Source organism: Cetorhinus maximus, chromosome 24 (assembly GCF_964194155.1).
Source record: "Cetorhinus maximus chromosome 24, sCetMax3.hap1.1, whole genome shotgun sequence".
NCBI classification, from domain to species: Eukaryota; Metazoa; Chordata; class Chondrichthyes; order Lamniformes; family Cetorhinidae; genus Cetorhinus; species Cetorhinus maximus.
In genome coordinates, this window is record NC_135902.1 from 35,058,584 (window position 1) to 35,077,034 (window position 18,451).

At 40.8% G+C, this 18,451-nt stretch overlaps 1 protein-coding gene across 1 annotated transcript in view; it reads right to left on the minus strand.

Annotated features, from left to right (window-relative positions):
* The window catches only part of sdk2b (sidekick cell adhesion molecule 2b), a 981,988-nt gene that overhangs the window by 377,896 nt on the left and 585,641 nt on the right, over positions 1–18,451 (minus strand). Inside the window, exon 5 of the mRNA XM_078571006.1 lies at positions 8,597–8,730. Coding sequence (XP_078427132.1) covers positions 8,597–8,730 — 134 coding nt within the window. The remainder of the gene's footprint in view (positions 1–8,596; positions 8,731–18,451) is intronic.

The window sequence follows — 18,451 nt, forward strand, 5'->3', positions numbered from 1 at the left end:
TGTGAGATTACTGAGTGGATGACCTGGGATATCCAGCTGCCACTCCTCCTGCCTTTGGGTGCCCAAGGGCCCTAGCCTGACTGCTTGAGAGGAAGGAGAGCCTGGAGGGACATCAAGGTTCCCTGTTTCCCTCTTGCATTGCCACTTTGGGACCCATGGCTACCACGATGGATTGCAGGTCTGCGCACATCTCCACGCTCTGCTGGACCAGGGTCTATATGGCATCTGCCATCCTTCCCTTGAAGAGCTCCATTAGTGTATATAGCAGCACTTCATCAGAGAGCAGGCGGACGCACTCCTCCAACTTGTGTGCCACTCTGCTGGATGCTTCCAACAGCTCTGCGTGATTTTCCTCCGCCTTCTGCTGACCCTCCACGATGAGCTGGAAGGCCGAATCCAGAACTTTGTCATCTGACTCAGGTCTCACTGATGCCTCTACCCCAGCAGTCCTCCAAAAGGGAGGTTGCTGAAACTGCCTCCTCCTGCTGCAGACACGTGTCCGTGCGATGACCACCAGATTTTGAACCCAAGCCTGCCCCAGATCTAGGTCCCAACTAGGTGTGTGTTTCTGTGCTGATGGAGGGTGTGGGTAAGCGCTGTGACGGGTCTTCCAGGCTGCTTATTTCCAGCTCTTCTATGGAGATTGTGTCCTCTTGGCTAGAGGCGAGGACCTGGATGGAGCTGAGGGACTTAGGATGTCGATCACTTGACAGCTCCCTGTGAACTAAAGTAAAGATAATTACTGCATGGCAGCAGAGTCAAAAGCAGGAGAGAGAGCACTCACAGTTGCGTTGCGAGTGATATGATGTGGTGCAGGATCCTCGTGTGGGTGTTTGTTTCTGACCTCACCATCCCACAGGCACGGTCCATGTCCTCACCAGTCAGCGCAATAGCACACTCATCAAAGTCAGTGAGGGATCTAATGTGGGCCATTCCACCCCCAGTCTGGGACCTCTCCCTCATGTTGTGAGCCAGTTTCTCCTTCATGAAAGCAGATGGAGAGAGTGTGAGCAGGACACATGGCACTGCATGGAATGTTTGTGTGGTGAGCGGAGCTATGGACGGGATGAGGACGCGAGATCCAGAGAATATGAGTCTGATGGAAATGTGAGGGTTAGTGGTTGTCCCTTGAGGTCTGAAATCCCTGTGGATGTGTGATGTGTTTGTGAGTGTGTGAATTGAGAATGATGACCCTGGTGGAACAGGTGACAGCGCTCATTTCCCCACCTGCTACCATACTTTATACAAATCTGGGTCGATTCCGCCCTTTGTTTCAATTCCAGATTTTAACTGAATTTAAATTCCACCAGCCATGCTGGGATTTGAACCCATGCCCTCAGAGTCTAGGTCCAGTGGTATTATCACTATGCCACCATCTCACCAGCCTACTTCAACCTGTGCTTCAGCAACTTTCTCTGTTCAGTCTCTCAAAACATTTAATAACTTTAAGAGGCAACTATTAAATTTCATTGTGCTTTATTTAAAGTAGGCCCAGTGTTTTAAGTCTCTTCTCAAAATTACAGAAAGAAACTAAAATTGAAGAGGAGGGCATATGGAACTCTGAAGTTTGAAGCTGAGAGAATGAGAAATGAAGACTTTGACAGAGATCTCAAAAAATATTGAAAATAGTAAAGTGTGGCACAAATATGCGTTTCTGAGGCTGAACCAGACATTTGCAACATTAGTCCATATTTGATGAGCTCCCAACCACATATCTGCGCCATCGCTAAAACCTCCGTTACACTGCCTGATTCTGTCCTTGCCTCAGCTCATCTGCTGTTGAAGGCTTCATCTTTAGATTTAACAGGTAGGATTTTATGGCCCCGTTGTGGCGAGGGTGGGGCCGGGGCTGTAAAATGCGACGAGCCATTCAAAAATCCATCAATTTCGGTGGGCCCGGAAAATATCCCAGGAGGGGCCATAAAATTCCATCCAACTATCCCAATCATCCTGGCCAGCCTTCTACATTTTACCCTTTGTACACTTGAGGTCATCCAAAACTCTGCTACCTGTATCCTAACTTGCACCAAGTCCTGTTCACCTATCACCCCTGTCTTCATGACCAATATTTCCTTCTGATAAGCCATGCCTCAATTTTAAGACACTCATCTTTGTGTTCAAATCCCTCCATGGACTCAACCCCATTTATCTCTGTAATCTCCTCCAGCCCTACAGCCTTTTAAGACAACTGTGCTCCTCTAATTCTAGCCTCTTGAGAATCACTGATTTTACTCATTCTGCCACTGGCAACCATACCTTCATTTGCCAAGGTCCTAATTTATGGAATTTCCTCTCTAAGCTTCTCATCTCTCTGCTTCTTCTCTTAAGGCACTTCTTAATACCGACCTCTTTGCCTAAGCTTTTGGTCACCTGCCCTAATACTTCCTTACGTGGTTTGGTGTTAAATTTTGATTGATAATGCTCCTGTGAAGTGCTTTGCGACATGTTACTATATTAAGGATGTTATAATTATAATATAATTGTTGAAGTAAAAAAATTCCACTTGACATATCACTGTTTCATCTGTATTCTCATTATATAACTATACAGATGTAAAATCCTGCTGACTGCACAACAAACTAGGACAGCAGCACAACTATAAACATTTGGTTATTATTATCCTGGAGGAAGTTTTCAATTCAAATTTATTTCTGATCAAATTCGCAAACATTAGCAAAATCAGGATAAGCAACTTCCTAACAAATTATTTTGGTAAAATTTTAATAAGTTCCAATTTGTTCCTGATTCAACTTGGTTCTGTAGAGTGACTTATCTAGCTATGTCTGAACAAACAAGCTGTTTAGAACAAAATAACTTACCAAGAATGAATGCTGAAGTACTGCCAGGTATTTTTACCATACAATTTTTAATGCACTGAACTTTTTGAAATGCAATCTGCTGCTTCCTAGCTAGATTTGGGTATAGCAGTAAGTTCCTTGGTAAATTAAAAAAGTATTCAAAATCTTTCAAAGCACAGCTATTAACCTAGCGCCCAAAAGATCCAGCTTAATATTTGGAGCCTGCTTGAAGGCCTGCAAATGAGTGCGATTACTAGAAACTCCCAATGGTGATCGATTCATGGTGGGGCTTGGCTAGTTTGTGGGCTTCTCACACGATGATTTTAAAACAAAAGATTGCAGAAACTGAATTCACTGCATGCAATTTGCGCTTAAATTTCATATTTTTTTGTGTCGATTAAGCCGACATTGGGTGAATTGCGGTATTATAAAAAGCACAATGGAGCAGAAACTCCAGGCCTAAACATGAAACCATTATTCTTTATGCAGGAATTTACAAATTTTTTTGCCACTGCTGGTGAGTAATAATTCAAAATGGTTCTGATTTTACAAAATTAGAAGGAACTTTCTGTCTTCTTCCTTTCTCTCTGCATTGTTCGGCCAGGCGAACCTTCCCTGGCCAATAACTAACTGCTGTCCTGTAACTACTTGCTGAGGTGGATGAGAGGACTGTCTATTTAATTACTCTCCACTCCATCCTTCAATGGAACTGTTCTGATGAAAAATCATTGGCGTGAAATGCTAACTCTGTTTCTCTCTCTACAGGTGCGGCCAGACTTGCTGAGTATTTCCAACATTCTCTATCTTTATTTCCGATTTCCAGCATCTGCAGTATTTTGCTATTCTTATCACCTTTAGGTGGTGACCTGGCAAAGAACAAAACTCAGCCTATGTAAAATCATGGGTGCAAACCCATGGCACTATATGATGGAGTCATTTATATCTTAAATAATTGATAACTGCCTGTCTATTATGATAAATGCTTAATATTTATCCCATTTTCCTTTGAAAAGATTAGAGCCAATTTCCACATTCTGGATTTTAAAGGATTCAGTTCTTTAAGTTAACATTCTCTGGCATCCCCATGTGACTCTTGTCCATTAGATGTAGCTGGATTAAAATTTGCAAACCAGTTAAGACACATACTGAATAGAGAACCCCTTTAAATCAATCAAAAAATTAATTTCCTCTGCTTTCTCTGCCCCCTAGGGAAAGAGACTTGCTATCCCAGGTTATTGAGTGCAGGCAGCTCACATTACTCAACTTGGTTCCCTCAGGCTGCTTTCTGTCCTCTGCCAGCTGCCACAGGCATAGAGGTGTCTATCCTTTGCTTTCTGACACTGGGCCTTCCAGTCTCTATTTTGTCTGGTCGTTAATGAGGAGAGATTGAGAAGAGCACCCAGGCTAATGAGTCTCAAGTTTCTACTTTATGTGAGTGTGTGTGAACTGAATCAGGTGCCAGCAGACAGCAGGAGAGAGGAATAGACATATAATTGCTTTCTGGAGAGAAGATGCCAAAATCATCACACAGAAACCAAAAGGTTAACTGTGTCAAATTGAAGAAGATGAACTTGTTTAATGTGGGAGTCAACACTTCATTTAACTGTAACATGTTTGATCATGGCTCAATCAAAAAGAAAAGAAATGTAGAATTTTTGTTCCCTATTTAATTTCTTATAAATCCTTCCCTCCCACATCTTCCCTATATATATTTAGCAGCCAGAGGTATTGCATTTTGAAGCCTGTCATCCTGTGAGGTGCCAACTTCTCTAATACACATTCAAAGTGGACTTTCATTCTAACAATTTCACAATATAAATATCTAATTTTATGTTCATTGTATAGTATATTTAATATTGCAGTTGAGCTAGAAAGAAAATTAGGGATGTACATACGCAATGGTGTGTGCAACACTCATAAAGATTCTCAAAAGGGGATGAGTTGTTGATGAAAGAGGTTGATTATTGTCATTTGTTGTTCTCCTGAGAACCACTTACTTGTTATCCCTTTAGCCTAAGGTGAATTTATTTGATAAAATAAGTACAATAAACAAACTGTATTTTTCTCCATTCCCTGTGATTGGTAAGTTATTTTCTCCCACCTCATTAGATCTCATTGTGCCATGCAATCTTCACTACCTATAAGGTCTATTTACAAGCATCTGCCAGTTTACCTCTCTGCTTTGGTGTAGGTATGCTCTAAGGATAGACCACTCTTGCTTCCACCCTCTTCCCCCTGCTTAACAACTTCCTCAAAAGCCGAACTGAGGATAAGACCTCTCATTATGGGAAATGGAAGATAATAGATGATTGGCAGTAAATTATAAGACAGTAACTCAACTTAGTAGTCATTTGACACCATGACTCTTCAATAAAGCTTAAACTGTTCATCAACTGAAAATTAAGATTATAGTACAGCCTTAAATTAATGGACACGACTTTATATTTATTGCCAGTAATTTATTGTTACGTGTTCACGTTTAGAAGTGTTGTGTGAGGGGTTCCTAAGTGATGTACAAGAGGCGTGACAGAGGAAACAGGTCATTGCATGGTGACATCAAGATGCAGGGTTATGGTATCATACAATGGACATCATGGTAATTTCATCTTTTTTCTTCCTTTTCTTTTTCTGGCAGATTACACAAAAATAACCATTATATTATTTATTTAGACGTGATGGTAGTTGAGGGACAACTATTAGCCAACTATGCCTCTTGGAAAAGGACCATGGGATCTTTTATGCTCTCTTGAGAGAGTAGGCATGGCCCCAGTTTAATTACTATTCTGAAAAATTGAACCTCAGATAATGCAGCATTCTGAGTACTGCACTGAAGCATCAGCCTCAACTGTGTGCTTAAAGCCCTTGAGTGGGGCTTAAACCCACAACCTTCGGAGTCAGAGGCAAGGTTGCTATTACTGAGCTCCAGGTGACACCTTTAACAGCATCACTTGAAGTGAGAGAGATAAACCATTATCTGCAAAGATAAGAGACAGAAACCAGTAGCATTTGTGAGGGGGGAAGTAGAAGCCAGTGACAGCATTTATAGAGCAAGAGTAAGTCAACAGCACCATTTGGAAATTGGGTGCCGGTGAATCTAGTAGCATGTTGATGGGCACAGTGGTGCAAGGAGGGAACAAATGCTTAAAGCATCATTGGAAAGAAGACAGAGAGAGAAGTCAGCTCTCTTTGTTGAGAGAGAAGAGAACACATAGTTAGAAATAAACCTTGTGCCTTCAATATTTGCATTCCTTTCAAGGCTTACAGTTACTTAATGACATATTAGATCTATCCAAATTTTAAAGTTACCAGCTGTACTTTCAGAGATACACTTGCATTCACGTGTCTTATTTTTTATTCATGGCTGCTTTTGAGTTGCTAGCATTTTTGGGCTCTGTCAACTTGTACTGGCTTTCCAGATCGACATATGCTTGGTCGAGTCTTTATAAAATTTTCCTCAGGTTGGAAGAACATTAATGGATGATTCTTCTGTGCATCACAGTTATTAAATACTTAACAACAAAGAACAAATGATGCCTTTAGATGAGATGAACTTTGACTGTCGCAGATTTGTCTGAACAAACCTTAAATACTAAACTGTTATGTCAGTCTGTGGAGATTTACTGCAAATTAAATTCTGCAGGAAGCTGACAGGATCATTTGAAATCTGGAGACCAGCTCAGAGCTCTTTAAAATTCATAACTTAGTGAAGAGTACAAGGAATAGGCAGGAATTCTTCACCTCATTTTGTGCTTTGAGATTAGTAAGCCAAGGGCTAAAGTAAATGTCACAGCTACAGAACTGCAGTCAACCTGGTTGGTTAAAAAGCCAAGTAATGCCACATATATGCAATCAATTTGAAATTCAACATTATAGGAGTACCACTACATTAATAAAATATTTGTATTGATTGCTTCCTAGATCACTGTTCTTTCATTTCCAAAGGATTTCATTTGAAATGCAGGTCATTGATTCTAAAGTCAGTTTAACTGAAATCAGATGACACGAAAAATAAAATCTATGAAATAACAAAGGAATATATTTCTCCCCGTACTTCACTATGTTCTGTAGGTTGGAGGTATCCTTCATTAATGATTTATTTTTTTAAAAAGGGTTAAATGTTTGTCTTAGTACAACAATAGCTTCTTAGCTTGCTTCTGGTATAAACTGGGTATGAGCAGTGACAACGGTAGATGAAGGTACTTTCACAGATATCTTTCCCAATGTGTGAGAGGAGATAAAATGAAAACTTTTACAACCTTCAACAACCTTACCTCATTTTCATTACCCTTAAATTTTCTGCCCATATAAGAACTCTTCACTATTGCAATGAGAAGTAGCGTTAAAAAAAATGAAAGTAGAAGTACATTGCAATCCCATCCTGGTAAAAATAAATTATATAACAAAAAACAATGCTGGAAGAAAGTAACATATTGAAAGGTGTCATTCCGGGATTCATTTGTCATATTAATTTTCAATCATTCTGTTTTACTCTAACACATTCTACACTGGATTTCTCAAAAGAGACAGGTTTATTATTCTGCAAAGTAAACCTGCGATACACGCCTACAGAATAGCCACTAAGCAAAATCACAATGGAAAAAGTTAAATCTTCAACACTCCTTTCTCCTGTTTGGTCAATTTTAATTCAGTTTCATTTAAAATTTAACCAATCAAAAAAGTCTGTGCAATTGGTTTATTAGGAAAAAAGAATCCTGAAATAGATAAAAATGCTTAGTATATTATAATCCCATCTATCAAAAGAGGAAACTGTGCTAATTCATGAAAGGCTTTAATTTTGTCAACAAAAATAAATCAAAATGGTGTATAACCAGATTTTTTTTTAGGAGTACCTGCTCAATCCTGTCTGTCAATAATTGCTTCATATTCCACCTATAGAGTTAGGTTCTTGAGTCAGGGTGAACTGATTTTTCATTATCCACAATCGTTAGTCTGCTGCTAAATTTTCTGTTCCTCACCTATAATTTACCAGTGGGGAGCTGGCCACTTTAATTAACAGCGCTCAGGGTTCTGAAATGCCTCATTGCACTACTTATTGATTTATGGCAAAACACCATAAATAGCACTGATTATTAAGAGGATTGTGTTGAATTGGAGGCTGTATGAATACATCTGTTTGATGCAGAAGGATAGAATCTACTTAAAGTACATGTGGATAACAAAGATCTCAGATAAATTATTAATCCTCTGGTACAGACAATATGATGTTAACAATAAATTGATTATGTTTTTCATGTAAATACAATTTATGCAAAAAAAAATTAAGAGATCATCAAGGTGATTTTGTTGACAGTATTATAAAATACCATCTCTAAAAATCCCACTGTCAGTCAATACAATCTTTATGCATTATTCATTGACTGGAAGTCACTTTTTAATTCCTCATCCAAGAATTACTATCTTGCATGTATAGGTCAATTACGGAGATATTAATGCAAGGTTGATTAATGACAAATATGAGTGCCACCTGTTGATAACAGATTCATTCCTTACTTTTGGTTTAGTAGTGAATTTTTGTATTAGGTATCACTTGGTATTGACTTTTTCATTTTAAGATTTCATTCATCATATGGCATATTGATTAGATTTAGCCTGAGGTGATGTTTTATTTCAGGATTCTTGACACATGCTTCACATGGGCTTCGGTGTAACATACTGTGATTTTAGCATTCATTTAACGTAGATGTTGTGCTGGTTTCTGAAATACTTTTCATTCATCATTAAACTTATTGATGAATATTCGTCACTCACAAGTTAATTTCAGCCTCGATGTCACTTACTTTCCACAGTCAAGGTAACGGGCTGGCTGGTTTTGTTTTCTCCATTTTTATCATTTACCGCCTGGACGTAGTATCTTCCTGTGTCAGGTGCCACTGTCGAGAGGATGACGAGTGTGTTTTCCATTGTAATAGCTCTGTTGGGACAAACGGGGGGGATAAATGAAAAATGGGAAGGCTTGCAAAGAATGAAATCTTCTCATGTTGTCTTTTTAGACGGTTACATTCTTTCTGTGCACAATGGTCTGGAGTCACAGTGATGTTGAGCTGGATTTTCATCCTAGAGACTGCAGTCGGGCCTGCCACCTCTGGAAAGTGTTCGGAGGCAGCCACTGGGGATGCCAAGTGCCAAGGCGGGCCGTTTAAAAGGCCAGCCTCAGTGCTCTGGGACTTTTCCAAGTTGTTATAATGAGAGCAAAACAAAGAACAGCCCTCTACCCCCCCTCAACCCCCACACATTTCCCATCCATGTCAAACCATGCCATCTCACACTCCCTCAACCCCTCATGGCCCCTCATTCCCTCCATGCCAAGCTATGGCACCTCCATGCCCATTCACCCACTATAAACTCTGTACAGAACCAATGAACCCTATAGTAACAATAGGATGTGTGAGAAAGCTTTAAAAAAAATCATTCATTCATAACTTTCTACTTCCTTCAAAAAAGCTCTTCTCATTACAGCCTTCTAAAAGTGTCAATCATTTAGGCCATTTAATGTATTAATAGAAGAAACTGCAAGCACATGACACCTTTTTGTCTTTTGTAAATAAACATTGTGTAATTGACAGAATCGATCACAGAACAAGTGCTGTCAATCAAGCAATGTTTTCTGTGGGACGCAGCTTTTTCAACAGTTTAATGGATTCCTGGGCTCTCAACCAATGCATAATAAGTTTCTGCTATTGATACTTTAAAGGGTCTGGATTTGACACTTCTATAGGGCTATAGTGAAGTGAGTTTTTTTCCAGAAAGTAGAAAGTTATGAATGAATGATATTTGTTTAAATCTTTTTCACACATGCTATTGTTACCAAAGGGTTCATTGGCTCGGTACAGAGTATATAGTGGGTGAATGGGCATGGAAGTGCCACAGCTTGGCATGGAGGGTATGAGGGGCCAAGGGGGAGGTGGGTGGTGGGCCATGGCTTGGCATGAAGGGTCAAGGGGGTGGGTAGAGGGGCATTTCTTGGCATGGGGGTCATGGATAAGAACTTTTGAAATTACCTTTCAAAAGGTTCCCTCATCCAGAGTGTGGTTCACGACACCTCGGGTGGGGGGGGGTCCTGAACCAAGCGCCCTTTAAAAACTGGCCAAACACTATGAAAATTGTGGGGGTTGTATATCAAATACCTAACCACTGCCTTCTGCTTGGATCAGAATTTCTACAAAGTACATCTTTTCAAATATATTTGATGTAAAATACGAAACAAAAATATTTTATACCAATATGATAGAGCTCTGATGAAATGCTTTTGCATCTAGCTCACATAGAAATAGAAATGGTGTGCTCACTATTAGAAGTTATATTATGAAGGAACATTTTATTGTGCATCAGCACTTATCTGAACTTCCGCGGAGTGGTAATCAGAGTCGGATTGACACTCCATTCCTGCTTCCTTACTTTGAAATTTTTTTCGATCTTGTCATGTCCAATCTTCCGACTCAGGCCAGGCCAGAACTGTGCAGGGCAGTGTGCTCCTGAGGCCTTCAAGTCGAGTGCTGCAGAATCGGATTCTGGGCCACACCCCCTTTTTTTATGGCACTGGCTGCCATAAATCAGGTGAGATTAAAGGTCCAACCACTGTCAAGCCAGGGAGAAGGTAGGTTTGTCAGGCAATTGGTTAGAATTTGTGGGGGATGCGTTTGGGGGGTGGTCGGCCAGTTTGGCGGGGGGGCATTGGCCAGTCGGCGGTCGGCTAGTTGGGGGGAGGGGTGGGGGGGGGTTGTGTTCGGCCAGCTGAGGGGGTTTGGGGGATCGGCCAGTCAGGGGGTGGGGGTGTCCAGCCAGTCGGATGGGGGACCGGGGGCTGAGGCCGGCGGGGGGTGCGGGCGGTGTAGTTGGGGGTTGGCCGAAGTCCCATGGCGTGGTTGGGAGGAGTTCGTGGAAAGGGGTTGGGGGAGTCCGATGGGGGTTCAGTGGGTGTGGGAGGAGTCCTGTGGGGGGTGTCAGAGTGGGTCAGTACAATAGTCACGCAGAAGCTAGAAGTGGTTTTAATGCTTCTAACTTTATCTGGGTAACTATTCATGTAACGCAGTCAGATTCATCCAAAGTTTGCAATTTAAATCGCAATTTTTGGATGGTTCCCAGTGCAAGGCAACTGCCCATGGGAAGTTTGCACTTGCCGTGAAATTCTTACCTGGGAACCTCCGGGGTGAGTGGGAGGGTGGGGTAGGTTTCCCCAGCGCATCTTTGGGGTACACCCCAGTTACACTGCCTTGGAGCTCAGAAGTTATGGCCCAATTATTCAATTGTAAATTTACCTTAAAAAACTTGTTGAAGTCAGGGTGATGTTGGCAGGACACAATCAGTGCTTATACCATAAGATAAACCAAGTGACACTGTAGGACCACCGTTATTCCTATGATGAAATGGTTTTCTCTGGCGCCTCCAGAGATAGTAGAATTGGAACAATAATATTAACATTAACTTCAGTAACATACGAACATACAAAATAGGAGCAGAAGTGGGCCATTCGGCCCCTCGAGCCTGCTCTGCCATTAAATAAGATCATGGCTGATCTCTATGTGTTTCAAATTCCACATTCCCACCTACCACCGATAACCTTTGATTCCCTTGCCTATCTATCTCCGCCTTAAAAATATTCAATGACCCTCACCTCCACCACCTTCTGAGGCAGAGAGTTCCAAAGTCACACAACCTTCTGAGAGAAAAAGTTTCCATCTCTGTCCTAAAAGGGTGACCCCTAATTTTAAAACAGTACCCCTTATTTCTGGACTCACCCACAAGAGGAAACATCCTTTCCACACCAACCTTGTCAAGACCATTCAGGATCTTGTATACTTCAATCAAGTTACCCCTCCCTCTTCTAAACTCCAGTGGAAACAAGCCCAGTTTGTCCAACCTTTCCTCATAAGGCATCCTGCCCATTCCAATTACCAATCTGGTAAACCTCCTCTGAACCGTCCCCAATGCATTTACATCCTTCCTTAAATAAGGGGACCAAAACAGCACAAAACATTTAAGTTGTGGTCTCACCAATTATAACTGAAGCATAACATCCTTACTTTTATGTTCAATTCCTCTTGTAAAAAAGGATAAGATTCCATTAACCTTCTTAATTAATGCTGTACCTGCATACTAACTTTTTGTGACTCACGCACTAGAACACCTAGATCCCTCTGCACCTCGGAATTCAGCAGCCGTTCTCCATTTAAGTAATACTCTGCCATTTTATTCTTTCTACCAAAGTGAACAACTTCATATTTTCCCACATTATATTCCATCTGCCAGATTTTTGCCCACTCACTCAACTTATCTATATTCATCTGCAACCTCCTTATGTCCTCTTCACAACAAACTTTCTTACCTAGCTTTGTGTCATTCGCAAATTTGGCTACCATGCCTTTGTTCCCCTCATCTAAATAATTTATATAAATTGTAAAAAGTTGAGGCCCCAGCACAGGCCCCTGTGGGCCTCCACTCGTCATGTCCTGCCAATCAGAAAAAGACCCATTTATGCATACTCTCTGGCCAGAATCCCGTCAGCATGAGGGGCTGGAAAATTCCGGCCTCTGTTTTCTGCCAGCCAGCCAATCTTCTATCCAGGCTAATATGTTACCCCCTAAACCATGAGCTTTTATTTTACACAATAATCTTTGATGTGGCACCTTATCAAATGCCTTCTAGAAATCCAAGCACAGTACGTCTACAGGATCTCCTTTATCCACAGTGCATGTTACTCCATCGAAGAACTCTAATAAATTGATTAAACATGATTTCCCTTTCACAAAACCATGCTGACTCTTGAGTTTTTCTAAGTGCCCAGATCGATTATAGCACCTTCCCCATGAAAGGTGTCAAGCTAACTGGCCTATAATTTCCTGTTTGCTGCCTCCCTCCCTTTTTGAATAGTGGGGTCACATTTGCTACTTTCCAGTCTGATGGAACCTTTTCAGGATCTAGCAAACTTTGGAAAATTAACACCAACGCATTTACTATCTCATTAGGCACCTTTTTTAATGCCCTTGGATGAAGTCCATCAGGACCCGGAGACTTGTCAGCCCGCAGCTCCATCCGTTTGCTCAGTACTGCTTCCCTAGTGATTCTAATTTCAGCAAGTTCCTCTCTCCCATCCACCTCCTGATTTACAGCTATTACTGGAATTTTTTTTGTATCCTCTATAGTGAAGGCAGAAGCAAAATATTTGTTCATTTCATCTGCCATTTCCTTATTATCTATTATTAATTCCCCACTGTCACTCTCTAGAGGGCCAACACTCACTTTACTTAGTCTTTTACTTTTTAAATACCTGTAGAAACTCTTACTACCTGTTTTACATTTCTAGCCAGCTTCCTCTCATACTCTAATTTCTTTCTCCTGATTATCCTTTTAATCAATCTCTGCCGTTCTTTATATTCTGACCAATCATCTGACCTGCCACTCATCTTTGCAGTTATATGGTTTTTCTTCAAGTTTGATACTTTCCTTAACTTCGTTAGTTAACCATGGATGGTGGGTCCACCCCTTAAAATTTTTCTTTATAGTAGGAATATACTTATTCTGAGTCATCTAAAATGTACTTTTAAAAGTCTACCGCTGCTTCTCTATTGATCTATCCTCTAGCCTCGTATCCCAGTTCACTTCAGCTAGCTTAGCTTTCATGCCCACATTGTTGCCCTTGTTTAAGTTTAAAATACTAGTCTTAAACCCACTCTTCTCCCTTTCAAACTGGATGTAAAATTCAATCATATTGTGATCGCTGCTACCTAGGGGTGCCTTTACTCTGAGATCATTAATTAATCCTGTCACATTACACAATACCCAGTCTAATATAACCTGCTCCCTGGCTGGTTCCAGAACGTGCTGCTCTAAGAAACTATCTCAAAAGCATTCAATGAACTCATCCAGGCTCCCACTGTCAATCTGATTTTTCCTGTTTATATGTAGATTAAAATTACCCATGATTCTTGCCATTCCTTTATCACAAGCCCACAATATTTCTTCTTGTATACTTTGTCCTACACAGTGATTACTGTTAGGGGGCATGTAGGCCACTCTCACTAGTGACTTTTTTCCTCAACTATTCCTCATCTCCACCCAAACCGATCCTACATCCTGGTCTCGTGAACCAAGGTCATTTCTAACTATTGCACCAATGCCATCCTTAAATAATAGTGCTACTCCTCCACCTTTACCTAGTTTCCTATTTTTCTTGAATGTCACATAATCCTCAACATTCAGGATCCAATCCTTGTCATCCTGCAGCCATGTCTCTGTAATGGCTATCAGATCATATTTATTTACTTCAATGTGTGCGATGAAGAGATATTAATGTGTATAATGTTATTGGAAATTATTTTTTAAAATAGAATTCTAGTGGGGGTCCGTGTCTAGGTGTGTGTCTGTATGGGCAGGATTTTATGCGTCGGTGAACGGGGGTGGGGCCTACTCGCTGATGCGTAAAAAGATGTGCAGTGACGTCGGACGGAACTCCTGATGTCACCGCGCCCCATTTAAATTTTCAGGTAGGCGGGGGCGCAGCAAAATCAGCTGTGCGCCCTCCGACCTGTCAATGGCCAATTGAGACTATTGACAGAGTCAGTTAAGTAACTAAAGGACCTGCCTGTCCAACCTTAAGGTTGGCGGGCAGGCCAGGAGCCCCAGCGCGAATTAGAAAAAGCATGAAACCTCATCCACGGGCGGGATGAGGTTTCATGTAGGTTTTTAAAAATTTTAATAAAGTTTTTGTAAAAACTATGGACATGTCCCAACTCATGTGACAGTGTCACATGAGAGGACATCTTAGGGAAATTTTATTTTTCTATTTTTAGCTTCTTGACATTTAGAGGCGATCTGCCTGAGGCTGCACTAAGCCTCAGGGAGATGAGTTTCGATTTTGGGATTACACCCCGCCCGCACAGGGAGCGCACAGCGCTTCTGTGTGGATGTCACGCTGGGCGGGCCTTAATTGGCCAGCCCACCTAAAATGGCGTCGCACCCCTAATCAGGGGCGCCGATCGGAAGTGCACCCTAACCCTAACCCTTCAACTTCAGCCCCAATGGGGGGAAAATCCTGCCCTGTGTGTCTTAATTGGATTAAAGCCAGTTAGTCTGGTTGCTTTGATGTATAGTAGTTTTGAGATGTTAGTTGGGTGAATAGTAAGGAGAACAGTAAGGTAAAGTGTTCATTTGCATTTGTTGAATAAACTATTTCAAGACTGTGGGTAAAATCTTGCACCTAGCTAGAAGAAGCCAAACAATGTGTTTATTTTTTCAGCCTACTAATAAAATTGGTGCTATGAAAGGGGTTTTATGTTAGAAGAGCTGAAGTTCAAAAGACCTAGTGATACAATGGAAAATTTACATTCAAAGGGAAAGCTAGATATATAAAGAAAGGAGTTTGTGTGTGTAAGATAGAGGCATTTAAGACCTAACCAGCCTGTATGCCTCCAACCAACTTGCAAAGGAACCTCATTTGCAATTCGTAAGGTCAAATGTGCTTTGCCTGGTGTCTATTTAAAGTCTATGGGCTACTACTGCCTTAGTGGAGATTTATCTGGGGGTGATTAATTTGGGGATTTGTTAAAAAGTTATTATAGTAGTAATTTGTAGCCATGTCTCTGTTAATTTATTGTTAAATTAATAAGTGTTTAATTTAGTTTTATATAAAAACCACGAGACTCGGTAGTCTTATTTCTATGGAATTCAAAGTCTGCAACTTGGAGTATAAGAATTGCAAAAAATGGATTATGACAGTTGTTGCAACTTTCCCTCTGGGATTTGAACAACTCAGCCTTTACCATCAGCTGTGTCATAACAATGTGCCCTATCAATTCATTTATTTTGTTATGAATGCTATGCGCATTCAGATACAGTGCCTTAAGATTTGTCTTTTTGTTATCTTTGTGTCTTTTAGTCTTCACTATAGGTGTATTCTTAGGTTTTTTCTCTCTGCCCCTTCCTACCAATCTCTGACCCTTGTTTCCCATGTTATTATTTTGCTCTCCTGCCTTGAATCTACCCCTTGATTTGCTACATCCAGCCAAGCATGATCCTTCACCCCCCTTGTTTAGTTTAAAGCCCTCTCTACTTCCCTAGTTATGCAGCTTGCTAGAACACTGGTCCCAGCACGGTTCAGGTGTAGGCTGTCCCAACGGTACAGCCCCCACTTTCCCCAGTACTGATGCCAGTGACCCATGAACTGGAACTCACTTCTCCCACACCAGTTTTTGGGCCAAGCATTCATTTCCCTAATCTTATTTGCCCTCTGCCAATTTGTACACACCTCAGGTAATAATTCAGAGATTACTACCTTTGAGATTCTGCTTCTTAATTTGGTGCCTAGTTCTTTGTACTGACTATGCAGAACCTCTTTCCTTGTCCTGCCTGGGTTGTTGGTACCTACATGTACCACGACAATTGGATCCTCCCCCTCCCACTGTAAGTTCCTCCCCCTCCCACTGTAAGTTCCTCTCCAGCCCTGAGCAAATGTCCCAAACCCTGGAACTGGGCAGGCAACACAGCCAGCAGGGCTCTTGCTCTTTGCTGCAGAGAACAGTGTCAATCCCCCTCACCATGCTTTCCCCTACTAACACTACATTCCTTTTTGCTCCCCTCACTTGGATGGCTTCCTGTACCATGGTGCCATGGCCAGCCTTCACATCTGCCTTGCAGACCTCACTATTTTTCTGTCTTCCTTTTTTTTCTTGCATGTGACTTTTGCCTGCATGGACTTCTTGCAATCATCAAGGAAGGTCTGGTGGCCAGAGAAGAAAGCCTCAATCAAATGTGCACATGTAGCCAAGAGTACGACAGAAAAAAATGGTTCTATTTGAGCTGTTTTTTTATATAAAATGTATTTATATTGGATGAACAAGTCAGTATAATTGGTGTAAGGGCCACATTGAGATTCTTTGTTCACATCAGATATGTTTTCCTTTGGAACCAGTAGATGGACTGGTGACAGGGGCAGAAGGAGGACCAGCTGAGAAGTTGACAGTGCAACAATAAGTCAGTTCCTTGTTGCTAATCTGATAATGTAAAAACAACTTCCTTTTTGAACTGGTTCTACATTTTAGACACTCATCTGCTGGAACATTTTCAACACTTTGGGCGGAATTTTATTTCAATTGCTCTTGAAAACTAATTCGTCTGACATTCTGATTCAAACTTAAATGATCAACTTAACTAATTTCACTCCAGTTACCAAGATATTATAGCTAGCATATCAGAGTAAATCCCCCATATGTGGCAATACATGAGGCCTCAGGACGCAATGTCCTGATCAGCAGGTCACTGTAAATCGTAGAGCCACAGCATTTTATTCAGCTATACTGTTCGTTTCCTGCCTTGTGATACAGCTATCTTTTACATAACATTGTAAAAGTAACTAAATGTCTATTAATGTAACTTAAATTAGCTGAGCTCTAAATTTCGTAAAAATGCCAATCATTAAATGTAATTAGCTAACTCTTGAAAACATTTATCAGAAATGTGGAATGATTTCAATATAAAAAAAGAGTTCTGCTGCATTTGAAAAAGGTGGTGTGAGATTTATAGATTGGAAGTGGTGGTGGGCGGGAGCTTGGGTAATTACTTAAGGACTAATTACCATTAAAAACTTCAATTTAATAATCTTTAATTGTCTATTTAAATTCAGCAGAACTAGACTCTTTAGAGCATTACAGTGACGTGAAGTGATTATCATCCCACTTAATGTAACTTGTTTATTATAGAATTTAAAATCAGACCTATTAAGCACAGACTAGGCAAATTTAAAATGATTCTACACATTTTACATCTAAATGTGATATACTTCCATGTTCGTAAAGTGCATCTGATGCAACCTTTACTGTTCCAGTAGCAATGGGACCTATTTTTTGTGAACCTTACAAAGTATTGCTAGGTTCACAGGGTTTACTTCTGGGTGGCTAAAAATGAGGCTCCCATCATGATAGTTGTACAGTATCCATATACCACCCAGTTGCTAAGTCTGGCATCTTGTGTTGACTATGTACAGTGGTTCTCCATGTTCCCAGTTCTGCGATTTATGGAAAACAGAGCCAAGTGAAAGAAACTAAACAGGGAGAGCAGAGCATTGAAGTTGGTGCATTGTTGCTCTTCTGAACCAACATTTTTATTAGCAGTAGGTAAAAAATTGCCTTAAATCTGATTTGTTCCATCTTTAGATTATTGATGACACATCAGAATATTAAACAGTCTTGACCAATGTCAAACTTATTTTCCAGTCTACATTCTCCCTGTTGATGTGGGAATAAAGGGGAAAAAATGTTTTATGTCTTCTATCAAGCATCCACTCACTTTCTTGTTTGTCAATGTCCTTTGGCAACAAATTGGGACAGTTTTGGTTGTAAACTGGAATGTCAAAATATAGTCAACTGTTTCATTCAGAAAATTACAAATGTAGAGAAAGCAAGCAAGCATGCATGTGCAAAGGAAGTGTCAAATTGGTACCATCAGACGTGTTCTTCTCTGGCTGGACGTCTTCACAGGTCAATGTTGGTAGTACACTACACTCTGTTTGATATTTAGCACACTTGACTAGAGATTTTTATATTGTCAGTAGATGGAAATTTCCATTTTCCAGCTTGATAACCACACACACACACACACACACACACACACACACACACACATCTGCAAGGGGAAAACAGTAC